At 37.3% G+C, this 24972-nt stretch overlaps 2 protein-coding genes, 1 long non-coding RNA gene and 2 other non-coding genes across 6 annotated transcripts; 4 read left to right on the plus strand and 1 right to left on the minus strand.

The window, feature by feature from the left end:
* Positions 1 to 8103, minus strand: LOC122664026 (hydroxyproline O-galactosyltransferase HPGT1). Of its 2 annotated transcripts, none has more exons than XM_043859709.1 (12): positions 7820 to 8103; positions 7341 to 7392; positions 6881 to 6930; positions 6522 to 6715; positions 4640 to 4703; positions 4483 to 4555; positions 3405 to 3528; positions 1211 to 1298; positions 1048 to 1098; positions 597 to 668; positions 316 to 428; positions 1 to 170 (listed from the first exon to the last, which is right to left on the minus strand). In XM_043859709.1, the coding sequence occupies exons 1-12, from the start codon at positions 7930 to 7932 to the stop codon at positions 148 to 150; spliced, it is 1017 nt and encodes a 338-aa protein (XP_043715644.1). In that variant the 5' UTR covers positions 7933 to 8103; the 3' UTR covers positions 1 to 147. The 2 variants fall into 2 exon arrangements, with proteins under 2 accessions (XP_043715644.1, XP_043715643.1); XM_043859708.1 differs by having other exon boundaries at positions 7329 to 7392; positions 7820 to 8102.
* LOC122664033 lies at positions 7328 to 7784 on the plus strand. The gene is made up of 2 exons (XR_006333268.1): positions 7328 to 7449; positions 7625 to 7784. It is a non-coding gene; the product is annotated as an uncharacterized LOC122664033 (long non-coding RNA).
* A 6141-nt stretch (positions 8104 to 14244) lies between the features above and the next one.
* On the plus strand, positions 14245 to 14441 carry LOC122666346. Its single transcript, XR_006333539.1, has one exon. It is a non-coding gene; the product is annotated as a U2 spliceosomal RNA (small nuclear RNA).
* Positions 14400 to 14473, plus strand: TRNAV-AAC. Its single transcript has one exon. It is a non-coding gene; the product is annotated as a tRNA-Val (tRNA).
* Positions 14474 to 16200: 1727 nt separating this feature from the next.
* On the plus strand, positions 16201 to 23494 carry LOC122664029 (V-type proton ATPase subunit E-like). The gene is made up of 6 exons (XM_043859711.1): positions 16201 to 16449; positions 16701 to 16801; positions 17683 to 17839; positions 19081 to 19277; positions 21405 to 21504; positions 23214 to 23494. The coding sequence occupies exons 1-6, from the start codon at positions 16348 to 16350 to the stop codon at positions 23247 to 23249; spliced, it is 693 nt and encodes a 230-aa protein (XP_043715646.1). The 5' UTR covers positions 16201 to 16347; the 3' UTR covers positions 23250 to 23494.
* Positions 23495 to 24972: the final 1478 nt, after the last annotated feature.

The following is a 24972-nucleotide window of genomic DNA, read 5'->3' on the forward strand; positions in this document are numbered from 1 at the left end:
AAATGTAGACCCTTCTTCAGATTGGGGTAGTTGGAATATTTTGCTTTGACATCCACTAGACATCTGAGACGGGCTCTGATCTAGAACCCTCAACAGAAAATACCAGGCATCTTGATTCACATTTCCAAGTGAATTTGAACCAGTCAATCAAACTGCTGCACAGATAGAACCTGCAATATGAAAGAAGTATTTCAGTTTCCCTCAAAAATATCCAATTCAAAAGACACCATCACAGATGGAGCAATGGCCAATGACAACTAGGAAACCCTGAAGGAGAGGGGGGGGGGGGGGGAAAGAGAGAGAGAGAGAGAGAACCTGAAGACCATGATGAACAGCAAAACTTCCCCTCATCAATGTGTTTTACGTCAAGACCAATAAGCCATGATCCAACACTGACATCATCATGAGCATATGTACGAAGAATAGACCTGCCAACTCAAAAGAAAAAAAAGTAAATAAATATATAAAATCAATTAAAAAGATGGGCAATTCAGTGCGGATCTGTTAAAAAGAGAAGGAATGCAGGGACTTGATGCACAGAAAAAACAGCACCCTCCCCCTCCAGCCCAAAAAAAAAAGAAATAAAAAGGCATTACCTGTTTATCGAAATAAACTGAGCCAATGCACGAGATATAACATATATCTCACCAGAAGCATGACGGAAGTATCTGTTAGATGCAATCTAATTAATTCTAGGAAAAGTTAAGGCTGCATAAAAGAAAAATGGGAAAAAGGAGAAAATAAAGTCATTCCAAAATCACAAGTTAAGATCCCATCGCTGTATAGACAGAAGTTATGGTCTGCAACTGGTGCTGCTTCATAAGTTATTGCAGCAGCACCATACAAACATGAATCCTGAGATAATTGGACCGATCCTACATCGGAGCTCATATTCAAGTTCAAGTAAATTATGAACCACAGACACTTTCTATTGCTTCAGGAATTGTGATAGTTTTGATGTTATTCTTAGACACTGATTATTGACAAGTGATAATTGTTTCTTTTTTAGAGTACGCTAAGAAACAAATCCAATGCACTATCTCTTACGATTTTCCATCACCGAATTTCCACCAGTCTGGTTCATACCATTTGTGGCTCCTGTAGAAGGCCAACAATGAGAAATTTGAGTATACAACCAAAAGATGAAGGTAAAGGTGTCTCCACAGCTTCTAAACAACATATTGTTAAAATTTTATTATAGCAAACTCACGGCTCAGAGTAAACTTCGCCTGATTTCATGCACCCAATATACACACGAGGCTTGTCCAAATGAGTAGAAAGCATTGCACCCAGGGCATCTGCAAAACCAAAATAAAAGAAAAAAAAATGCTACACTCAAACATCTACAATGCAAACTTTTTAAGCCCTCTGTTTATCAAAGAAGAAGAGTATTGCTCTTCTTATTATCATTCTCCACATATGGCAGTACTGCTGCTACAACAAATGATTTTTAGGACAAGGCAGAAAATTTTACATCTGTTAAGTTCTCTGTTTATTAAAGCTGATGAGATGAGTATTGTTCCTTCTCTATAGTATTTAATAGAAAATGATAACAGAAATTTTATTCATAAGAATCTAAAGTTGACAGTATCTAACATTGAAGCATTAATTACGGGTGAACTGTGAAGTTTAATCCCAGCAGATACAGTAACCCCCCCCCCCCACCCCCAAAAAAAAAAGATGGGGCTCAAGACATTGGTTAAATTCCTTACATTATGTAGCATGTCCATGACAAGACAGTTTCAGATCATTCTCTACTCCATTCTAAAATCCTTTACTTTCTCTATACAACCCTTCTTGCCAAATGGAAAATGAGGCCAATAAGTCATTGTTCCAAGGAGAGAAACCTAAGTTTCTAAACTGTACTGATCCCATACGAAAAGAAATCTGAGTAACTATTCTTTAAGAAGACTGATGATCCTCTAACTTATTGCGAAATTTAAAAAAAAAAAAAAAAAAAGGTTCTGACACAAGAACAGCCAATGCATACTTGTGAAATACACTTAGTATCCCCACTATTTTAGTGTTTCTTTTATGGTCATTAAGTAAAATACCTGTTATCATTTTCTATAGAATTTAATAGAAATACTATAGAAAATGATAACAGGTATTTTAATACAAATAGAGATGTGCAAAAACTGCTACTAGTAGTTTTTATGTCAAAGTACCCATCCATCATTGCGCTTAAGTTGTGAGGGAAGAAATGGATTAGTCAATGAACAAAATGAATTATGTTTCTTTTGTTTGGGGGTGGGGGGATTGAATCTTCAAATATGGAAATCTAGATGAGTTTCTGCACATTTCTATTTGTTTCTTCTTCTCTTTCTTACATTCTTTTTAATGTTATCTGCTCCTGTATTTTCTATTCTTTTGCTTACCAGCATCTTTAACCATTCAAATTTTCTTATCAATTGACTTATTAAAAAAAAATCTCACTAGTTGTCAGCAAATTTTCCTCACCGCCTGCTATCCTAGAATAACTATAAATACTAGAGCTACGTTTACCATTTGGGTCTTAAATAGGGGTGGAAATTTATCAGGCAGGGACTAGCACAGTATAAGGGTCCATATACCAGGCCCTGGTCATGACTCAGGCCTGTCAGGCTCTCTGTAGTAAAAGATAAAATTATATACATTTCATAATGTTGTTAATTTGTAACCTAATCCAGGTTAGCTGGATACTTCTTGCTTATGAAGTGGGAGCTTTTGGATCCAATCATATTATGTTAGAAACAAAATTATAAGTACAAAATAAAAAACAGGCTTGATCAGTCAAGCCCAATCCAGCCCTTACTTGACCAGGCTTTCATCATTTGAGGCCCAGACTGCCCATTGAGACCTAATCTTGAGTTCAGTTTATATTGAATATGGAAATAGGGTTATATATCGAGTTTATAAAAGCATCCTTGCTGACTTAGTTTATAAGTGTTTGGATGGGGGAAAATTGGTTATGTCTTCATAGTGGAATTTTGTGCAGATTTATGACTTCTGCTGAGTTATTAGAGCCAAGAGGGTTCAAGGGTACAAGTCAACGGTCGCCAGTAATCTGAATTCTGCAGTTCTCCTTCAAAAAATTTCTCATTTCTGACTGTTGGAACCTACAGATTTATGATTAATTCCTCCCCCACCCCCCCCAAAAAAAAAAAAAAAAAACAGAATTCCACTGTCTACAACAACATTGAATTGCCACTTCCTATGTGGACATTTTTTCAAAATTCAAGGTACCCTGACAGACTTGAATGCAGTATTCACATTTTGAATGTATAAAACACAAGATTAGTTAAGGTGTAACAATTCATTGCCATGCTTTTAGGAAATAATATCAATACATCAACACAACAACCATTTTTTTTTTCAACAATGATAATTGGACCAAGTTATACATCAAAAGAGAAACAACTTACCAATATTAACATAAACGTCATCATTAACCTTAACATAAAACTCAGCATCCCAGGTATCTACAGAATGAACAAAGAATAATTTTGCCTTCTTTGGAAGCTCTTCAGGTGCCTCAACATGATTATCCTGTAGAAGGGAAAGGACACAATGCTGTCATAAAATGCATGATCTATTTGGTACCAAGCTTCGTCTTTCACAGTCCAGAGGCTTATATTGGATAAAAGTTCAGGATCAGCGTAAGATAGACAAAAGGGGGCCCCAATGGAGCATGTCATGGTAAGACCACTGAATAATTCAGGAAAAGTTAGGTCCATGAATATTTCAGCCTGAACCCAGATCAAATCTGAAAGGTTCGGGAAAATTCACTTTTGTTCGGGGTTCCATGAATATTCATAAAGAATTTGGGAAATGAATAATCAGGTCCATATAATTAGGACTCTTAAAAACAGTTTTCATGAAAATTCAGCCAAAAAATTTTGGACCTATACAACCTCAATAAAATAAAAGGCCAGTTTTTGGTCCTGAATTTTTTAAATTAAAACATTTAACACCCAAAGTCATCCATCCACGAATTTTTTCTGTATTCTGGTTCTTCTTTTTATCCTAAATCTGATCACTTTTCTGAAATCGCAACTCAAAATTTTCTTGTTTCGATTTATTCCCAAGCCCAAATTTTCTGATCTGTGTATTCGGGTAAGACTCTTCAGGGTTGGATCTGTATCAAGCTGTGTTTGTTTTCAAGCTTCTTCTTGACTATCTCAATAAAATTTCACTACTTTAAAAAGCTCTTTTTTCAAGAAACAACAACAACTCAGCCTTATCCCAACTAAATGGGGTCGGCTAAAGCTCCCCCCCCCAAAAAAAGATAATATCAAAGAAAAGGGAAAGTAAGAAAATGATTCCAAAAGTAACAATGTGCCGATTTAGTTTTCTAAAGTATCTCTTGCTTAAAAGTCATTTACCTTTTCAAATTTGGTTTCAGATCAAATTGCACAACATACAAAATTCCAAGTTGCTTAACAAACTGAAATTTTAAAACTGAGCACCATAAGCATTGATTTCAAAGTTAATTGAGCATACCAGAACAATGAAGTCATTGGTCTGCCTATTTTCATTGTCAATACCCCTGTCCAAACTGTCTCCACGATTTGCACTGCAAGTTAATATTTAGACTGAGTAAAAAGCATAGGTCTAACCAATAACATAGAAGTATTCTTCTAGTAGAAAGAAAAGAAACCTTCTCCCTATTACAAATCGAACAACAATGCCCTTCTCATCTTCCAGTTTTTTCAAGGCTGTACCTGCAGTGATATGTTTTAGGCTTAGTACTCTCAAAGCAAATGACTATGAATAGAGATAGTTAAATGCTTCCAAGAACAGGCGAGATATATTCTTAGAATGTATGGATTTCATCTGTCGATAAGCTTAAAAAATGATATGAGCTAATGGGACTTATTGTGCAAATCCACTACAATTGAAAGCCCAATTGGCTCCCACTGGTTGTTGAACATCATGCAGAACCCTGCGCAATTACCTCAATGATATTGCTGCCCTTGGGATTGCTTTTATTCTGGAAGAAAGCGAGAAGTATGTTTGGCTGATGAAGGGGCTCACCGAATGCATGCTTGCATTGGCCGAAGAAAAAGCCCATGAGACAATTTGGGAAGCCTACATATTTTTCCTTACTAGTCTTAGCATGAGATGGGTAAATGATTTTTAAATGGATCCCATGTGTTTCCACATAATCCTTAAACAGAAAATCGCATCTACAGCCTACCAATAGTTCGGATAAGGCTAGTGAGTTATGTGAGATGAAATACAAAATCTATTCAGTTGATTTTGATTCTAGATTTAATTTAGTTGGTCTAAGATTCTTATGATTTTTTTGTGGGGGTGGGGGCGTTGGGGGGCATGGAGCTGAAAGGTGGGTTGGATAAAAGCCAGAACACAAAGATCTTATGAAACTATCCAAGAAACTATGTTCAGAGCCATGAAATAATTGAGTTTGTGAAATTTAGAAAATATAGATGGAAAAAGGATTCATTTAGTTTGTTGTAATAGAAAAAAAAAAAAAAAATCTATTCCTGTACTGTTTTAGTCCCTATTTGGGTGCTCCTAACTTTTCGTTTATTTGGTTTAGTGTTACAGGCAATGCCCAGACCTTGCAAATCCAATGTGATACAGGAAAGTTTTGACAAAAATGTCAGGAGTGTCAGTTTATTAAGATTTTTAACTCTTTAAGTCTTAAAGAGTTCAATTAAAAATCTTTTCAAATCTATCAATAAAAATAAAGAGTCTTTCCAAGCACTTTCTTGGAAAGTCTATGGTTAGTTATAGAAACTTGCTTCTATAAATGTAGAGATTGAGAGGTACTAAACAAAGATCAGGCATGTCAGTACACACATATAAGCTAGTGTAAATTTGGTGCATGATATGCATAACTTTGAACAGAGGACCTCTGTTAAACATATATTGGACATGGAGAGCAAACATAGTTACAAGTAACACTATGAAAATGTGTAGGATAAGGAAGCTTCATCCAAAAAGGTGAGGCTTGCAACCCTAGGCAACAGAGACAACCATAATAGTTATGGCAGGGAGTGTGCCGAGATACAACTTGGTTGGGCACAAAGAAAATCCAACCTATCTAACCAAGTTTTTGTTTGGATTTTGTTGTTTCAGTTGGACTTTCCAAACCTTTCTTGGCCTGGGACCGACTTGAGATATCATGCATGTTGAACCACCTTAAAACTCAAACTGCACATGGGTGTCCACATGTATGCATGTTGATTGCTTGACTTTATAAAAAGTTTTAGTTATCACCATGATTTGAAATAGACACTAGATAATTAACAATTTTAAAATCAATTTGAAGCCAAAACAGGACCAGGTGTACACTGTAAAGTTACTTTAACACAAGCTAACCCAGCAAAGACTCAACTTTGGTAAAAGGTTTCAGACTGTAACTTCAGGTGGTTTGAGGTTAGGGTTTGGGCTGGCCACTTGACCCCCAATCCACCCATGTTTCATGTCTAAAAGGAAGTTCTGACTACTATGCACGCCAAATGTACCATAATGAGAAAATAACGAAAGAAGTTCACAAAGGGGAGGTATTCTACCAGTGTGCATCCATGCCCTCCGGATAGCATCTCTGTTGTTCTTGCGGCCAAACCTCGTAGCTATTCCTATCACAGCTAACATCCGTCTTTTAGAGTGAGTCCCATTTCTCTCTGATACATACTTCGAAACAAAACCTTCCTGTCTGGCTGCAGCCAGCTCCATTTCAAGGGCATATAACTTCTTCTGCTGTTCCCTGACAAAGTAAAAATTTCTTAAAACAATTCAAAACTTCTACAAAGTTTATTTATACAATAACATCTCCAACTTAACCAGGTAAGAAAAAAGATGGAGGCTTTGAATAAATTTTAAATACTGACTCCAAAGTAATCAGCAGAGACAGAACCTATAGTCAGCTTACTTGCAATTAATAATTTTCAGTGTATCATCAACTGATATAGCTGACTGCCCCTGAAATTAGAACACCACTCAGTCAGCTTTAAATATTCCATCGAGGACTGCAAAAAATATGAAATAAAACATAGGTTGTTTAAGAAGAAAAGGACACAAAGTCAAAGCACCTCAGCTCGACCACAACAATGTCCAATTTGATGGGTTATTCATGAAAGGACCACAAGCCAAGTTGGTTACTCCCAATTACCAGAGCAATGAAGCAGTGTGCATATTTTTTTCGACAGTGTGGAAGTTCTAGACCAGATGTTTGGAAATATCTATTTGGTTTGAGATTAATAGTATAAACTAACCAGCAGGTGGCCCATTACACAGTAGCAATCAAATGAAACACATACATGTTGCATATAAATACATTTGCTATAAACAAACTGCTAGACCAAGGGTGACAATCTTACCTGACCAGTTACCCTATCAAGCTCTTTAATTAAGTATACTCTGTTCTCTGCATCCTGCCATAGTCTATCAAATACACTCAAAACAATATTCAGTAGATTGAATTTTATGGGGTAGAGAAAAGTGTTTACGAATGCGGGGGAGAACATAAGAAGAAAGTATATAAACATGTAGGAATTTATTTTCAGAAAATTGCACACGAACTCATGCATCAGAAAACCCTAAAATATAATAAGAGTATAATAGATTTGATTTTTATGGGTTAGAGAAAAGTGTCTACGAATGCGGGGGAGAAGAGAAGAAGAAAATATATAACAATATAGGATTCTATTTTCAGTAAATTACACACGAACTCATTTATCAGAATCCAAAACTTCAAAATATGATAAGAAAATAGCCATGACTAAGGATAAACCCTAACAGAGGAACCAAGGTGAACAGATGACCAAAATGGAAAACAAGTACAGAGATAAAAAGAAGTTCAGAAACTCACCGGCCTGCCACATAAACTGAAGCTATTGTTGCAAACATCGAGAACATTAGAGCCGAAAGCCGAGATCGCAAAACCATGCCAGATAACCGGTTACTCGATCCCCGGCTCTGCATCTTCTAATTCAGTTTGAACAATGGACACGATGGAGAATTAACAGATCCTCAGGTAGTACGCATTTGACTCCGAAACGATCCAAAAGCTTCGAAAATTGAACAGGATCTCCCTCGCTGGGATCTCGAGATTTCTTCGATTCAAATCTGATACAGATACAATGAGAGAGAAGGTGGGTCGACGGAGGAGAGGTTTCAACTTCCGACCATTTTCAATAAAACATAACATTAACAGGTAACAATGCACATGTAACGGACCTTTTCCGGAAAGTATGCTAAAGTACGAAAGTACCCTTACTGTTACTGTATTACCTCAGTATTCCATTTTTTATTTTGTGAGTTCCAATAATGAAATAACGGAAGGGGCAAATCAGGAATAAAAAGATTGTACATGATTTCAGTTTAATCTCAAATTAATTAGGAAGCCACAATAGTAAAAACTTTGAATTAAAATTTTTCTTCAACCGTGGAGGAGAAGATCTCTCCACATTTGATGTGATCTTGTGATTGGTCATATCATTAACGCCTATCTCTTATTGTACAAAATCAAAAATACCCTTCTCATATGTTAATTAAAGGGCTCAGATATCCAGGGTGAGAAGATATTTTCAGTCCAAAACTTTAGGTGAAAAGTTAGAGCCAGCACACATGCATAAGCATTGCCTTGGGTGGGATTTTCGCCTTTCTATGAGTGCTAATACACATAAAATGAGCTAACCATTGAAGACATGACATGTGGCCAGCAAGAATCTCACGAGTAGATCAATGAGTTGTACTGCAGTGTAGAATCATAACTTACCAATAGAGATCCATCCCAACTCGGGCTCTTGGGATCCCAATCCCATATCAAGACTCTCCATGTATATCCCATCTCTTACAAGGAAAGTAGGAAACCACTTGCTTGCAAGAGATGACTTACCAGACAAGGACTTTGATCACTACTTCATACCTCATGGCAGCATGGTATAAATAGGGCTACAATCGGAGAGTATCCCAAAGCTAGTCCATAGGTTGGGGTGTCATATAAATAGTTTTCTACCACATCGGGGGCAGTGCAATACTTTTGTGTATTTTTATAGAGTCACACAAATAACGGGACCAAATAGCATTCTTTTCCCCTAAATACTAATTAAAATGCGCCTACCAAAATTCAAAATGGCTGAAATGTTGATTGTGTTCCCCCTTCCACCCTCAAAATAAGAAAAAAAAAAAACAAACAAGAAGTTGTGTTGAGAAATCAGCTAAATCCAAACAAATAGAAAGAAATCGTTCAATTAAAATTGGGGCTCACATAGGCTATGTATGGTTCGTGGGGACCAGGTAACGGTGTGATCGTCCAATTCGATTGAAGAATGTCTCTTACATGAGGCCCGCTGCTGTTGCCACCATAAACAATGCGGTTGATGGGATTCGACATGGATGAAATCTTATATAGGGTCAGGCTAGGGAAGGTTTTTATTGGAGGTTCTGTTTGCCTCACATGGAAATAATAGGAAAGGAAGTGAAATCATATCAATATTAAAATAAAATTTTTGTAATCTTTATTTAGCATGATTGTGTATTAATTTCAAAACATTTCATATTTGATTATCAAATTTTACTTTATTATTTAATCTAATATTTTTAATTTAAAAAATATATATTTATAGAATTTAATTATTAAATATGATAAGAATTTTAAGTATGTCACACAATCGTGGTTATAGCACTTTTCTTTCTCTTTTTAAAATCAATTTCACTTCCAACCCGATCCAGTGGGAATTTTTTTTTTTTTTGATGGCTCAACTAGAAAGTCGTTTCTAAAAGACCCAACTTATTGGATGCAACAAATATTAGGGAGTAAGTACATTGCAAAGGTTTTTCCTTTTTTCACCGCTGTTAGCACTCTCTTGCCGTCGTGCGTGTCTCCGCCCTTGTGGCGTGCATTTGATCTCCGCCTGTGTGGCGTGACCCTATCTCCGGCCTATGTGCGTGCTTTGAACCTGCCTTTTCCTTCTCCATATCCTTCTTAGCCCCTCCTCCATGACCAACGGCCTCGCCAACGAGGAAGATACCGACGACGACGACGATGCCGACGCCATCGTCGGCATTATCTGTTCTTGCATTCGGTTCAAATCTGTGGGGTGGAGGCTAGCCCCAGCAGCATTTACAATGCCTTTGGCCGCTGACGACAACACCAACTTGCCTTTCGAGCTCTCCTACCCTCCCATCAAAGCTCTCTTCGCCTTGGACAAGGAGTGCTAGAAACCTGACCTGCTGGTCTTCCTCTGTATTTGGTGCATCTCCGATGGCTGCTCTCGCGTGGATCTGAAGTGCCTGCTCATCAACATCAGGACTTGTGCGATCTACGGATCCCTCATCTCCCTCGGCTGGATCATGATGGAGCTCAAGCTCCGCGACAAGGAGGTGACCACGTGGGTGAGTTTTCTCCGGCGCCTTGTCCGGCGTTTTATTCCCTAGATGGTCGTGACCTCTGATATAGAGGTTGGGAGGGAAGCCGGTAATCTCGTGGTGCTTCATTCGCTCTACGCAGCTTCGGTGTTTGACTGTTCCCAGATTGAGGAAGTACAGCATATGCACCCTCAGCCTAAAGTGCCCCCCTCCCCCTCCCTCTGCCTCCATACCCTTTCCGTTCACTTCCCTTCCCTTTTGGCCCTGCTCTCTTCAACACTGCCACTGCCCTCCCACACCCTCTCCACCCTGTTCCCTTCTTGACCTCCACCACCGTGACCTGTACCCCTCTCCTGAAATTCCCAACATTGCAGATTGTCGGGGTTTTTTGCCATTGTTGGCAACTGACCTCTTTTGGTGAGATCCATTCTCTGGATGCTGTCTTTGAGTTTTTAGGCTTGGGTTTCCATCTGATCATGAACGTGGGACAATCGGAAGGTTTTTCTATTCTATTTATTTGTTTTTTTGCAGGTAATACCGATTTTGGCGTCGATGGCACCACGGTGAACGACAACTCGGTTGATCCACCGGCCGTTCAGTCTTCACTACCACCCTCTGTCGTCGGGTGACGCTCCACTCGTCGATCCAGCAGATCCTTGAAGAAATGTTCGAAAGTAGGCTATGGCAGCATTTTTGGTGGTCTTCTTGCCATCAACCGAAATTCCACTTGCCGACCATTCAGACCTTTCCCTATCTGGCGTGTCTGTTTGAATGTAGGCTGTGGCAGTTTGTCGACCCGTGAGGGCAGTGCGGATTGCTTCTTTTCGGCACATATGAGGATCCCTTTCTTGGCACGTTAGTGCATGAGCTTAATTTTAGCTGTGTTTACAGCTTGATCTCTAGGGTAGTGTCTGTGAACCAACCCCTAGTCAGGATGACCCAGTCAGTGGCAACTGAGACCGGGTCAATTTCCACTCCTTGGTTTTGAATACCATATATCCATACCTTGTGTTTATCTTGCTATCTATCAATGTTATGTGTTTTGTTATCTTTTGTTTGGCGTTGGACTCGCATGAATGAATAGCCTTTTTCTCTACCCAAAAAAAAAAAAAGTACACTGCAAGGTCGGAACATATATGTTAGTTTGCAGCCTTAATTAGTACCAAAGTAAAACTTTGAAAATTAAGTAGAGAAATGAAGCTTCCATAGAATTTTAATTAGAGAAAACAAAAAATTAAGGGGAAGTGTTCTTTGTCCAAGAGTGTGGCTCCTACATGTGCCTGGGTGCCAATGGGAGAGCGTGCAATGGGCATCAAGCAGGGCGTCATTTGTGCATTTGATGGGGGTGGGGCGGTCATTTTGCCCCCCATGTGTCTGGGCTTAGGGTGCATGAAAGGTAGAGATCCCACCCCCATGATGCCAACATATATGCATTTTGTACGCAAGGGGCATGCTCCCCAATAGAGAATACCAACCCTTATATATGAGACTTCAGAGAGGGTTTGCCTCAATAGGAGGGGATGGTGATGAATCAACTAATAGGGGTAGTAGGCATTTATTGAAAAGAGAGGGTGTAGGATCCATGGGTGAGATGTGAGAAGGTGTACGTAAGAATTTGTACACTGACATCGTGCACTTCCTCTTTTCCATTAGATTTTAAACATAATATCATGAAAAGAGAAGGGGAAAGGGAGGCAAAAAAGAGCAAACAAGATCCTCAACACAACTATCTATAGCGAGGATGTTTGGGTCCCATAAAATCTCTATGGGAGAAAGTTCTCTTTCCCAGAGTGTGGCCTATGTCAGTACTCCCATGAGACTATCTCTCTCTTTCCCATATGAAAAGACACCTTTGCCCCCTTATTTTAAGGAGGAGAGAGGTAGACCACATGGGAGTGATGACGTATGCCACACTCTCGGACAAAAAACTACTTCCCAATCTCTATATACACATTGGACAATTTCAGGGAAAGATCTTAAAAAGTTAACACTCTCCTACCAAGTTTAAGGTGACAGTGTAAATTACAAACCGAAACCGTTTATTGATCGTTTCAGTCTTGTTTTTAAGAAGTAAAAACGTTAAACCATTGGTTTTGAACCAATTAAAATTGATTAGCACCGATACACTATTGAGCAGATTATACATACTAAACCAATTTTTTTAAAAAAAATGGATTAGTCTTGCATTTTATATACGCTCTCTAGTGTTTTATAATGGAATTTCACCATATAAATTATTTTAAAGGAAAGAAGGCTACCAGGCTATTCTATATACCCTCTCTAGTGTTTTATAGTGGATTTCCACCCTATAAATTATTTTAAGGGAAAAGAAGGCTGTCAGGCTATATGACACCTACGCCCAGACATAGGAAGGGAGAAATGACCGCCCTACCCTATGTGAAGTGAAAATTTTCACCCCTATTGGAGGCCCTTGTATCACGCACCCTGGCAGCAATCCCCCTGCCACTGAACTATTTTTATTTCTACCAACAAAAAAAAAAAGAACAATTTTTATTTCTTAAATCACAATTTGGGCTTAGACCCAACAATATCATATTTATTTATTGGGATTAACAAATTTAATTAGTTTCAATTTTAGATATTGGAACCATTTAATAAACAATATCATGTTAGGAAGAAGATCAGTCAGCCGATTAGCTTCATAGTACATGGATTTAGGGTTCTTACTAAAAAAATATATATGGATTTAGGGTAAAGGTTGGGCACGCCTACGTTGTACCCAACCTAGCATGTGTCTATCTCTCTCTCACCCCACTTTGGAAAACGACCCCCTGCCCTCTCCATCTCACCCTACGCACTGAGCACGGCCACTAGCTTGCCGAAAAATGAACAACGTGCCCAACCATCTCCCATGGATTTAATACGAGGATTCATTTTCTTTGTATTTTTCACAATCTATGATTGGTCAAAAATAATTTTGAGAATATTTCATTGCTTTATTTTTTAGGTGACTTATTAGTATCACAAATGTCTGTTAATTTTTCAATTGTCACAAGGCATCTATACTATGCCAGTTTCGACCATTGCATATAAAGAATATGATCTATATTAGTAAAATGTGAGATTTCAGAATCTAATTCAATCAAATACTGTAGAATTACTGTTCATTCTCCCAGCCTTAAGTGAAAATAGACAATTTAGATTAAATAAATGTAAAGAGGATGGCTCCGATTAAGGATTAATTGTAATTATAATTAGGGTCTGAATTGAACTACCATGTAGCAGATAGTTTTAGTGAGTGCAGTTCCATACGGTCCCCCCTTGTTTTGTCTCGGCATTAATCTAATTTTTTTTTATATTATTAGTTTTAACACATTTAAAATCGAATTAAACTATTTAAAATAAGACAGTCAAATCGTTTAATAAATGGTTTGATTATGATTTAGAAGAGAACAACCGTTTAATAAAACGATTTGATTTGATTTTAAATCATTTAACCATCAGATTTGAACTGTTTACAAACCATTAAACTAATTATATTTAACTCTACTAACCATGTAAAACAACTCTTCACATTTTGGTAAGTGCAATTATGCTATTTAGAACATAAATGTATACAGAAAGAGAACACTACTTGGGCATGTGCGGGGTGCACTGTACTTACGTTGAGATATAGAGGTGGGTGGAATGACTGTCACACCCACAGAAAATTTCACCTTTCCATGGGGTTGTGGTGGTCATTTTGCCACCCCTGTGTCTAGGTGCATGGTAGTACACCGCTCACGCCCATATAGCGGTCTTTATCCCAAATATAAATATGCAATAGGTTAAAGAGTTTAAACCTGGGAAAACATTTAAGAACCGAGCCTATTACCTCAAACCGGTAAAAAAACCGAGACCAAGACGTTTAAAACCGTCAAATCAATTCTGCTTTAAACGTTTTGATTTCGACTTTTGCCTACAATACCTTTCTCGGCCCTTTGGATAAGATCAAGTGTAGTATCTGTTCTAATCAGTTTAATATCCACAGTCAATATCGAAATGGATCGGCTCATACTTCAATCCGGATAGCAAAATTCATGTCAATGATATTATAAACATTTCCTCCCTATCATCAAGGTGTCGTGGTGTAGTTGGTTATCACGTCAGTCTAACACACTGAAGGTCTCCGGTTCGAGTCCGGGCGACGCCAGTTATAACTATTGCGGGGATAGCTCAGTTGGGAGAACGTCAGACAGAAGATCTGAAGGTTGCGTGTTCTATCCACGCTCACCGCATGTTTTGGCTTTGGATGTAACTACATTTCTCTTACTGTGCAGTGGATTTCTATTGTACCGAAGGCATGTTTTTTTGGTAAAGACCAAAGGCATGTTCATGGGGTTCTCTATCCCAAGAAAAGACAACTTTTGGTGGGCTGATTCGTGATACTATGGATTCCCCCATTATTGTTTTTTCAGGTATAGATAGATTAGTCATTTTTATGGAGTTGTACGCTATCTTTTAGGGTATGACTTTATGTATCGAAAAAGGTTTCTATGAAGTGTTCATTCGGTCAAATTCCAAATTGGTTGTAAACATGCTAAATGGAAAGATTAAAGCTCCTTGGGTATCATAGTGGTTTTAGAGCAAAATCCACCATTTAAGTGCTTCTCTTTCTTCGATGGAATATAAACATGTGTGGAATGAGGTGAATCAACCAGTAAATTACATTGCCTAGACGTAAAATCAAAGGTAAAACTATCCGATCCGAATCAGTATCGGTTGACAAAATAGCTGATTCCTATAACCCTAAGTATCAGTGGCGATATTGTGAACCAAGAAAGGTTTGTAATTTCGATATTGGATCGGATCGGGATCGCCCAAGCTCGGGCAAATATGACACCTTTGCCCCTATTGTTTTTTTTTTAAATCCAATTTTTGAAACCTTTTTACTATTGTCTAGATGGGTGGATCAGATCGGTCTCGATCAATACCGATCCAATCAGATATTACGAACCTTGGAACCAAGACCTTGGTAAGGATGTCAATTAGTGCGTCTGGTTATTCGGTTCGATTGCGGTGTGATTTATATTTTGATAAGGTGAAATCAAAACTAAACCGGATAGGAATTAACCAAAATAATAATCATTTTACATATGGTCTGGTTTTATCGGTTTTCGTTTGTTTTCTTTATTTGATTCACAACTGATTTATATGCGGTTTGTGTAGTGTAGATTTTGGGAAACAGTAATGAAGACAATCTTGGTTTTCAAGGCTTTATATTCTCGTATTTTCCCATTCTCTCACGGTCTCCCTCACTCATCATATTTCTCGTGCCTATATGATTAAAAAAAAACAACCCTTCCCATCTTCACCCATCCTTCTTTTGCTTTCCTATTTTTTTGTTTTTTCCAATTTTTTTTTTTCTTCTCTACTCTCACATGATAAACAAGTTATGTTTTTTCTATTAAAAAGTAGGGTTTTGTTAATTCATTTTAACATCATCCATCAATTTCAATTCATACATGAACAAATATATTATTTAGTTAACCCGAAACATTTACTTATTTCATATTTCAATGCATTAATTGTTATTTATTAAATTAATTATTATATTATTAATTAATCCAATTGATGTATGGATTAGTATTCAAGTAAGAGGTACCAGTTTCTTATTCAATTTAAAACCACGGGTTTGCAGTGCAAATCAAAATCGAATAAAAAAGGGAACCTATAAAATCAACACCAGATCAATTTTCTATTGTACGATTCAGTTCAATTTTAAACGATCGGTTTCGATTCCAATATTCAGTTTCCGTTCGATTTTACATGGTCAGTCCCTGGCATTAACCCAATTTTATCCCACAGGACCCGCACCGTAGGCGCAGCTTACCCGCACCCGAATTTACTGTTTGTTCCAGCGAAGCTTGCCATTAATCCCTGACTCTGATAAACTGCCCCTTTTTATGTCTCTGCAATTTTTTTTGGCTTTCCTTCCTCTCCACTCGTACCTGGTCGGAGTCAAGATCTATTACAGGTAAAAGACATTCGGCTCCGTGCCATAGGTGCCCCTGTTCTGATTCGAAGATGAACGACACAGATGTATCGAAACAGATCCAGCAGATGGTGAGATTCATCCGCCAAGAGGCAGAAGAGAAAGCCAACGAGATCACCGTCTCCTCCGAAGAAGTATGCTAATTTCCCTGAAAAAGGGAAATTCTTTTAGTTTGCTTCTTACTGTAATCTATAACTGTAAACTGATTTATGTGAATTGCGATAATATTTCTCTTCTCAACGGATCTGAAGATTCACATATACTGGTCTAGTTTCAGTGCTATAGTTCATTGATTTCAACTTTTTTCCTTATCGATTTCTCGACACTGCGTCATGTTAATGGTATAGAATGGGACATCTGCGATAACGAGTGTTCATTGCTGCAGGAATTCAACATCGAGAAGTTGCAATTGGTTGAAGCTGAAAAAAGGAGGATCAGACAGGAGTATGAGCGCAAAGAGAAGCAAGGAGAAGTTCGGAAGAAAATGTAAGTCTTCAACTCAGATCAATTCAAAATTTGATTCGACTGAAAAAATAATTTTCTAGCATAAGAAAGACCTTCAGATCATTTTAGTAGAGTTACTTGCAGACTACGATCATCGATTTCGACTAGATGCTAAACTGATTTATATGCAGAGGCAGGTTAACCTCTGTAAATCTATGATTCCGATTAGACACGACTCTGTTTGCTCTATTTCGGGATATAATATTAATATGGATCATTTTAATCTGAGTTGTCACTGATGCCTTGTACAAGCCAATTGTATGGAATGGTTCGGAACTTATAAGACATATGCTTACTGTTGGTTCTATCTTTGATTGATGTTAAAAACTTGTCATTTCTAACTGCTACTTTACGAAGTAGCTTTCAAGATGGATCAAATTTGCTCTCCTTTTCTGTTCCTGGCTTATTCTTATCAAGTGTGATCTTGCTTACAGTTGTTCTTCAGTCATATTATATACTTGATCCATTTGCTTAATATTCTCATTTTCTCGTAATTTGTAGTGCAACAAGAACTTTGATCCAGCAGGAAGCCGGGTTGGTTTCTGAAATTATAATATGATTGAGATCAATTCGATTTCTTAAATATTAGGACAAGATACGGAGAATGAATTACATGTAAACTTTAATCCAGGAAGCCGGATTGGTTTCTGCAAATATAAGTGATTGAGATGAATTAGAATGCTTAAGATTAGTAAAAATTATATAGAGAATGGATTAAATTTTTGTTTACCTACAATGTATTGGAGAATGGGATTATGCAAAAAAGTTACAAGTCTTTGTCTTTATACTGATATATTGTCATGTTTTGACTGGAGATCTTTATTATTTATCAATTAAGACTCTTCAAATTTGGTTTCATGCAGTGAATACTCTATGCAGCTCAATGCTTCTCGTATCAAAGTTCTTCAAGCACAGGATGACATGGTTAACTCCATGAAGGAGGCGGCATCAAAGGAGCTCCTGCGTGTGAGCCATGACGAACATGTGTACAAGAATCTTCTGAAAAACCTTATTGTTCAGGTCAGCAAACACCTTGGACATTTGTTGTTCCATATATGCATAAGTTATTTTGCTGGGAATTATAGCCCGTTTCCAATAATTTATTCAAATTCCCCCATCTGCTTCCACCTTATGAGCAGAAGCACACATCCATAGACATATCGCCTTTTTTTTTAGGGATGGGGGTGGGGGGGGGGGGGGGGGCGGGAATTTGAATAGAAGGCATGGGGATTGGAATTTGTGATGTGGTTATTTGAAAATATAAACATGGGAAGAAAAATCTTGCTTATATATTGCCAAGAGGACTTCCCTAAGGATTTAAGAATTCTCTTTTATGATTTCATCAAGAGAAGAAAAAGGGGTGGGGGGTGAACTCTGAATTTTTAAATAAATAATAAATATGTAAAATACAAATAAATAAAAGACAAATTATTCAAAAAGGTCAGTTATTTTTCCAAATGTCACAAGGCATCTATTCTGCCATGTGGACAGATGATATGTCCATTCCGACCGTTGGATTAAGAGGACATGATCTAGATTATCCATGTGTTAATTTCGGAGTCTAATTCAATCAAATACCCCCTTTTATATTTGCACACATCCCATGTATGTCCATTCATGTGTAGCAGTACTCTAGGCATTATTGTGCACTCTCCCAATTTTGAGTGAGGACATATGGTTTAGATTGGAAAAACGTAAAAATGGATGGCTTAGTTTTGTCTTGTGATTTTGGAAACATCACCTTCCATTGTTACATGGATAACTACCTATAAAAAATTTAAATATAAGTAGTAATATTCTTTGTTTTCCCTCTTACAAGTTACAACTAACAAATCTTGATTCTCTGATTTTCAGACAAAACATCAACCTGATTTTTCAATATCCTATTTTGTATTTTAATGAATTCTTCATTGATAAACAATGGGAAAATAATTTAAGAACCTAACTGCCATGTATAGTTTTCAAACAGCATATTTACATAGTCTCAAAACAAATTGCTATATTGTGATAAGAAAATGGTGGAATTGTACTACCCGTTAAAATATTTTTTCTATTTTGTTGTAAAGCTCACAGTTTTTTTTTCTTTCTTCTTTTTTAGTAGATGAATATATTTTTATTTTTGATGCTGTGTTCATATAATTGGAAAAAATGTCTATGAAATGGGTAATAAATATTTCAGGCATGGGCAAATTGGACTTATGGGACTATTTCATGAGTCTTCTGTACAGAAGTGTTAATAATACGGTTTGCTTCTCTTGCAGAGTTTGCTTCGACTGAAAGAGCCTGCTGTCCTATTGCGTTGTCGGAAAGATGATCTAAGTTTGGTTGAAGCTGTTTTACCCTCAGCGAGTCTGGAGTATGCAGAGAAAGCGAGTGTTCATGAACCTGAAATTATTATAGACCGTCATGTCTATTTGCCTCCTGCTCCTACCCATCACCATGCACATGGACCTTTCTGGTAAAGTGTTCAATTTAGCTGGAGCTGGTGAACAGATCCTTGGGAGAATTTCACTTCCAGTTTGTGTATTATTTCTTAATCAGTAATATGCATCTTTTATCATCTTGACCTGCTGCACTTTTCATATGGGGGCTGACAAGGGTCACACAAATCAGTGAAATGCCACCATTATCATGATTGCCATGCCAGCAAACATGTGTGCATCCTCGTGTTAGAGGACCCCACACCCATCTTGTTTATCAAATTTCAACGCGAAATGATCATGCTGTATAAGTTAAAAATTCGAACAGAGCTGTGAAAAAAAGTGCTATTAACCTCTATTTTTACATATTGGAAGTTATAGCACATTTATAATTTTGAACTATGTTTTGCCCCCTTTTACATGCTCATATTGGACTGAAACTTCATTGGTGAGATCCACCCGTATCCATTGAAGAGTGCTACATTTCAAGAAATTGTCCTCATAAAATTGAAGGCAGTTCACTAACTTCTGTGACATATAGAATATTGTAAGTTCTTTGGGGTTGTATCTCAACTATTTTCTTTTCAATAAATAATTGTTCCTTATCAGAAAAGAAAATGTATATTCATTTTACTCATGCCTTTTTGTGGCATCATGAACAAACAGGGTTTGTGATGTCTTTTTGTGTTTTGTACACTTGAAATGAGGAACCTTTTACATCCTTCTGGTCTCCTAATGTTCGCTCTCTTGTATTACAGAATTGGATGCTATAGCCTGTTTTTACACTTGAGTGTAACTCCTTGTACCTTTTTGCCTTCCTTGTAAAACAGCACAACACCACCACTTGCCTAGGCTGTTATCTCCTACATTCCTTAGGTTACCTGGTTAACTAGTTGATTCCAGAGATCTGGCTTCTGCAAGATAAATGCTTGCCCGAAAATATATTGAACCTGAGCTAGCCAAGCCAACTACTTGGGGACCCCAAAATAAACAGAGGGAAAGTTGCATCTTGCTCCATTCTTCTGCAGTTCGATACTTAATTACAGATTTGTTACAGATTACTATTTAAAATAATTTAATGTTCATGAAGGTGGTACTAGCTTGGTCAATAAAGTCGGTGGCATGCTGTTGCCAAGACCTGGGATCACATTCTGCCTTCACCTCAGTACCTTTTTTAAAAAAAAAAAAGCTTAGACATTTCCTATTTTTTAGCAACTAAAGCATGCTTCTGCATTGTGATGGATCATGGATTTTTTATTTTTTTTACAAGCCTGTTCAACTTTGAGTTGATCCTATGTCTTCAAATACTAGGGCTTGGATCACTTCATCATTCTTCTTTTGTGGGTTATGTTCTCTATCTGACATTTAGAAAAATTATTAAAGAAACCAAGAGGGGTGGAAAGAAAGGTCCTGGGCTCTTGGGATGCCATTTTTAATGAACCCTGTTCACTGCTGTGCTCGTAGATTTGAAGTCAGCTTTAGATTGGTGTGCCACCTGTTGGATTCATCGTACTTAAATCAGTTTGGAATGGTTTCTAAATTCTATTTCGCAATATGTGAACCTCTTCCCCTATCTCTCACCCCCTTTCTCCTCTTCGTATTTTCTATATTTATCATACACTTAACTCCAGAATTCAGCATCTATTTGGGAAGTTGAGACTTCTCTATTAGCTCCTTGAATCTTTCTTATTCCAGATATACGCATGGTTACTTGGTAGGTTCCTTGAGTGTTATCATATTACACCCCAAGATTTTTTTTTTTTCAAAATTATTGTCCTCAACTGAGTCCCCTTCGAAAAGTCACCCATGAATTGAATGTGTCGCAATGTGTACCATATGAGATAGGATCAATTGAGTACGATGGATCTGAGGCTGACAACCATCCTATAACTTCTCAGGATCAAATGGACAGCAATTTTATTGTTTCATTGGTTGATTCTAAGGTTAAGCTTTTTCACTTTTATATTGTCTGTGGAACTAATTTATTTTATCAATTGAAGTATAACCAACATGTGGTTTACATGCTTGGATGATTTCGAAAGAGATATACCTTTATGATTTTTTGGTTTCTCTTGAGCTTGACAATTTTGAGACTTATGAATGATTTGTAGTTTGTGTGTAAACGAAATCATGATTCTGATACAAAATAATTTGCCTGGGTTCAGCTCTGGAGGAGTTGTATTAGCTTCTAGAGATGGAAAGATTGTGTGTGAGAACACCCTTGATGCGAGGTTGGATGTGCTATTCCGCAAGAAACTGCCAGAGGTATAATCCCACATGCCAGTTAAGCGTTTATATTCATCTCATTTTGTTGCTGACATATCTGTTGTGGGGGCTTCCTTGCATTGCTCGATTGGAAAATGCTCTGTGCCCGGCTGTGAGAAGATTTATCCATCTTTGTGCTAACCTGATAAAATTTGCAAAAAAAGAAAAGGAAAGAAAAAGTTTCTGATACTTTCTGCCCTATACATTCTGTTTTAAAATGTTGTCAGTACATTAACGTTTAAGACAAAATTATCTTTTATGTTGTCATGTTTTCTACAACTCGGAAAGATGAAAAGAGATTGAATTATCTCTAGTCATCAAAGATACTTCTAACATACCAGTAGAAGCTGAACATATAAAATGAAGCCTTTTAATTGTACATTGAAGAGTTATGGCACCTGGGTGATGTTATGTTGTTTGCAATACTGTGAATATGGATGAGTGATATCAATGTTTGAGATCTAGAAACAGTCAGTGGGGAAGTCATGCCAATCAGTCCTATTGGAAAACTTGCTTGTTTGACCTGATAAACAGCAAATGTCAAAAAAATGAACACGTTGAAAAAGGTGTAATTGTCAGATCTTATGCAGCAGCTTAATGGTCTTTTTTTCTTTTTTCTTTTTTATTTCGTCTTTGCAACGATCCATGTAGCCGACCCTATTTAGTTGGAATAAGGCTTAGTTGTTGTTGTTGTTGGTTTGTTCAACAATTCAACGTCTTTTTCTGTATAGCAGGTTGGGGATCGGCTTGAACCATTTGGAATCTTGTTCCATCCACTACTTATCCAACCATGTGTGATCATTGGACGTGATATTTGTTAGCATGTGTACATGGCTGTTAGCACGTGTGTCAATCCTGTATGTGTTTTTTCCTATTGTAATTAGTATTGGTTTCCTAGTATGTTTCAGATTCCTAGTGCGGTTAGGATTAGATAACTAATAGTTGGGTAAGAAGTCTAAGTAATCTATTTTGTTTCTACTTTGTAACCTCAGTTAATATAAATAAAGTTGCTGGCTAGGATCTACCGCACAGTCCTCCCTCTCTTTTCTTCTTCTTTTGCTCTGTTGTTTGGCTGATCAGGTTCTGATTGAATTACAATATCCAAATCCAGGCATCAGCCCAAAGTATTGTCTAGAGGCACTAGCATGTACTGTTCTATTTGTTGGCATGAGCCCAAAATACTTCATTCCTTTTACATTCGTAGGGGACATTTGTGGGTTCTGTTGATCATTGATTTGATTGCAAGATCGATTTGGAATTTCAATGTCCAGCTCTATCCCATCTAGTCCAAAAGTAGCATAAGTGTACCACATGGCACGAACATATGGTAAGCATCTGGGGTAGGACAATAATATACACTTTGACCTGACATTTTCTGTTTATTCCCCCCTCCCCCCCCCCCCCCCAAAAAAAAAAAAAAGGATGGTTCAGATAGAAGTATGTCAATCAGATGGTTATTATTGCTTGCCTGTGTTTTTTTTTTTTTTAATTATTATTATTGTTTTACTTGTTTATGTCATTACTTTTTACATAACGTAGTTGAGATCAGTAAAATATCTTTCAATCCTCATTAATTAGTTTACAATGTGCACTATTTTTCCATTTCAGTGATGCAGTTGATGCAAATAAATGCCAGCATTTTTGTAGTACTTTATATTCATTCATTTTTATGGCGATACCTCACTAATGTTCATCTTGTGCTCAAGCAGATCCGTAAGTCGCTTTTTGGACAGGATGCAGCATGATTGGTTGGATGTTTTTGTGTCATCACTTGCTCGTTTGAGAATATAATTTTAAGAATTTGCCCATCAATTTAGAAACTCTGTTCTATTTGTTATTGAACTCTTTTCCATTTTCAATTCCTTTGGATCTTTATTTATTTTATTGACAAGATTGTTATTTGCTCCAGTGCCCATTGTGTCTGTTGACGTTTAGAAAACTCAGTTCTTAATAGTTGTAAAATGAAGTAATCTATAACTTAGTTTAAATAGTAACTTTGGATTTGAATCGCCAATTCATCTGGAATGGATTTGCCAACTTGTTTTTTCTGGAGTTGCTCTGCGTTTCTTGGAACTTCACATATTTTTTTGGTAGTGCAAAATCCACATTGTTAAGCTGATTGTGTTTGGGGACTCAACATTGACATCTTTGATGCCTTCTGAACAGAAGGTTTATGGCATATTGAATCCTGAAACCAAATATTTTGCTGAAATAGGAACTTCAAGCTTAAAATATCTCACCATATTGCCTGCCAGATATTCCATTATAAATTGGATTCAGAACTGATCGAATATTATGGATATCTAGCTTCCTATGGTGTTGGTTTACTTTGCTGTTGATGTATTATAATGTTGAAAGCCCAATCGCCATCCTAACAGACACAGAAATTTAGAACAGAGAGTCTGTGATATGCCCAATTACAATGAGAATGAGGTTCTGATTCTGTCCAGCCAGCCAGCCAGCCAGCCAGACAGTGGTGAGACCCTACTCTATTAACAATGTAAATTGTATACATTTTTACTTTTCCCCAACACTAAACAGCTGGAGCTGCGGCTCCAATAATGAAGTATTCCAAACTTTAATTTGCGGTATTGATTGTGCTGAAACCTGCGACTCTCTGAGACCACTTATAATGTAGTAGTTCTCAAATTGATTGCTTGTTAACCCTTTTTTTGCAAAGGGAGATTTATTTGTGTGGGAGAAATCGCTTGGACCTCCCATTTTCAAGTTTTACAAAACTGGACTTCTCAGGGAACCTGCAATGTGAAATTGTGAATCAATAACTCAACAAAGAAGTTGCTGGCCTTACCATTCGCTAGAGTGGACTCTCTCATGTTTGAGACTTGACCAATGAACTCTTGAACATAGTACATAAACTTTTATGTCAAACTTTTAGGATCAACTTCCTCTTTTTTCAAGGTAAACAGATAGCTCACTAGAATAAAGACAGCAGTTCTCTGGTTCAGAGGTTTGATGTGACCGTGAAAAAGTACACAATCGCCTTGGAAATTAATTCCATATTAGGCAGAATTTAGTGAAAATGGATTTGGTCTCATCATCAGTTTGCAGTTTCAGTTTTTATTTTCAGTTCAACTTGCTATAGTTAACTGCTACTATGTTTATGCATTTTTAAAAGGTCCTTTGAAAATGCCAGCTTCAAGAGTCCGTACAAGAGAAGGAAAAGGGTCCGGATGCTTGTTCAGGTAAGACACAGATATGGGCTGCTAGCTGCTTTCTTTCTTTCTTTCTTTTTGTTTTTTTTTATTATCAGCTATGAATCGTTTATAACCACCTAAAAGTACAGTAATAGAAGATGGATCAAACTGGAGCATGGGAGAGCCGCAGTTATTCTGTTTGGGCCGTGCTCTGTTAAGAAGAAGCCGGACATAGGTGCTTGACAAAGATATTGCATCAATAGACAATGCAACAGGCCCAAATATCATAGTTTAAAAACTCGTATTTTGGTCT

This window comes from Telopea speciosissima, chromosome 6 (assembly GCF_018873765.1).
Source record: "Telopea speciosissima isolate NSW1024214 ecotype Mountain lineage chromosome 6, Tspe_v1, whole genome shotgun sequence".
NCBI classification, from domain to species: domain Eukaryota; kingdom Viridiplantae; phylum Streptophyta; class Magnoliopsida; order Proteales; family Proteaceae; genus Telopea; species Telopea speciosissima.

Coding starts and splice junctions, on each gene's coding strand:
- LOC122664026 (XM_043859708.1), bottom strand. CDS start 7,932: ATGCAGAGCCGGGGATCGAGTAACCGGTTATCTGGCATGGTTTTGCGA. Junction 4,704..6,521: donor GAGGGCATGGATGCACACTG/GTAGAATACCTC, acceptor ATATCACTGCAG/GTACAGCCTTGAAAAAACTG. Junction 171..315: donor CTGTTCATCATGGTCTTCAG/GTTCTCTCTCTC, acceptor TTCATATTGCAG/GTTCTATCTGTGCAGCAGTT.
- LOC122664029 (XM_043859711.1), top strand. CDS start 16,348: ATGAACGACACAGATGTATCGAAACAGATCCAGCAGATGGTGAGATTC. Junction 16,450..16,700: donor TCACCGTCTCCTCCGAAGAA/GTATGCTAATTT, acceptor TCATTGCTGCAG/GAATTCAACATCGAGAAGTT. Junction 16,802..17,682: donor GGAGAAGTTCGGAAGAAAAT/GTAAGTCTTCAA, acceptor GGTTTCATGCAG/TGAATACTCTATGCAGCTCA.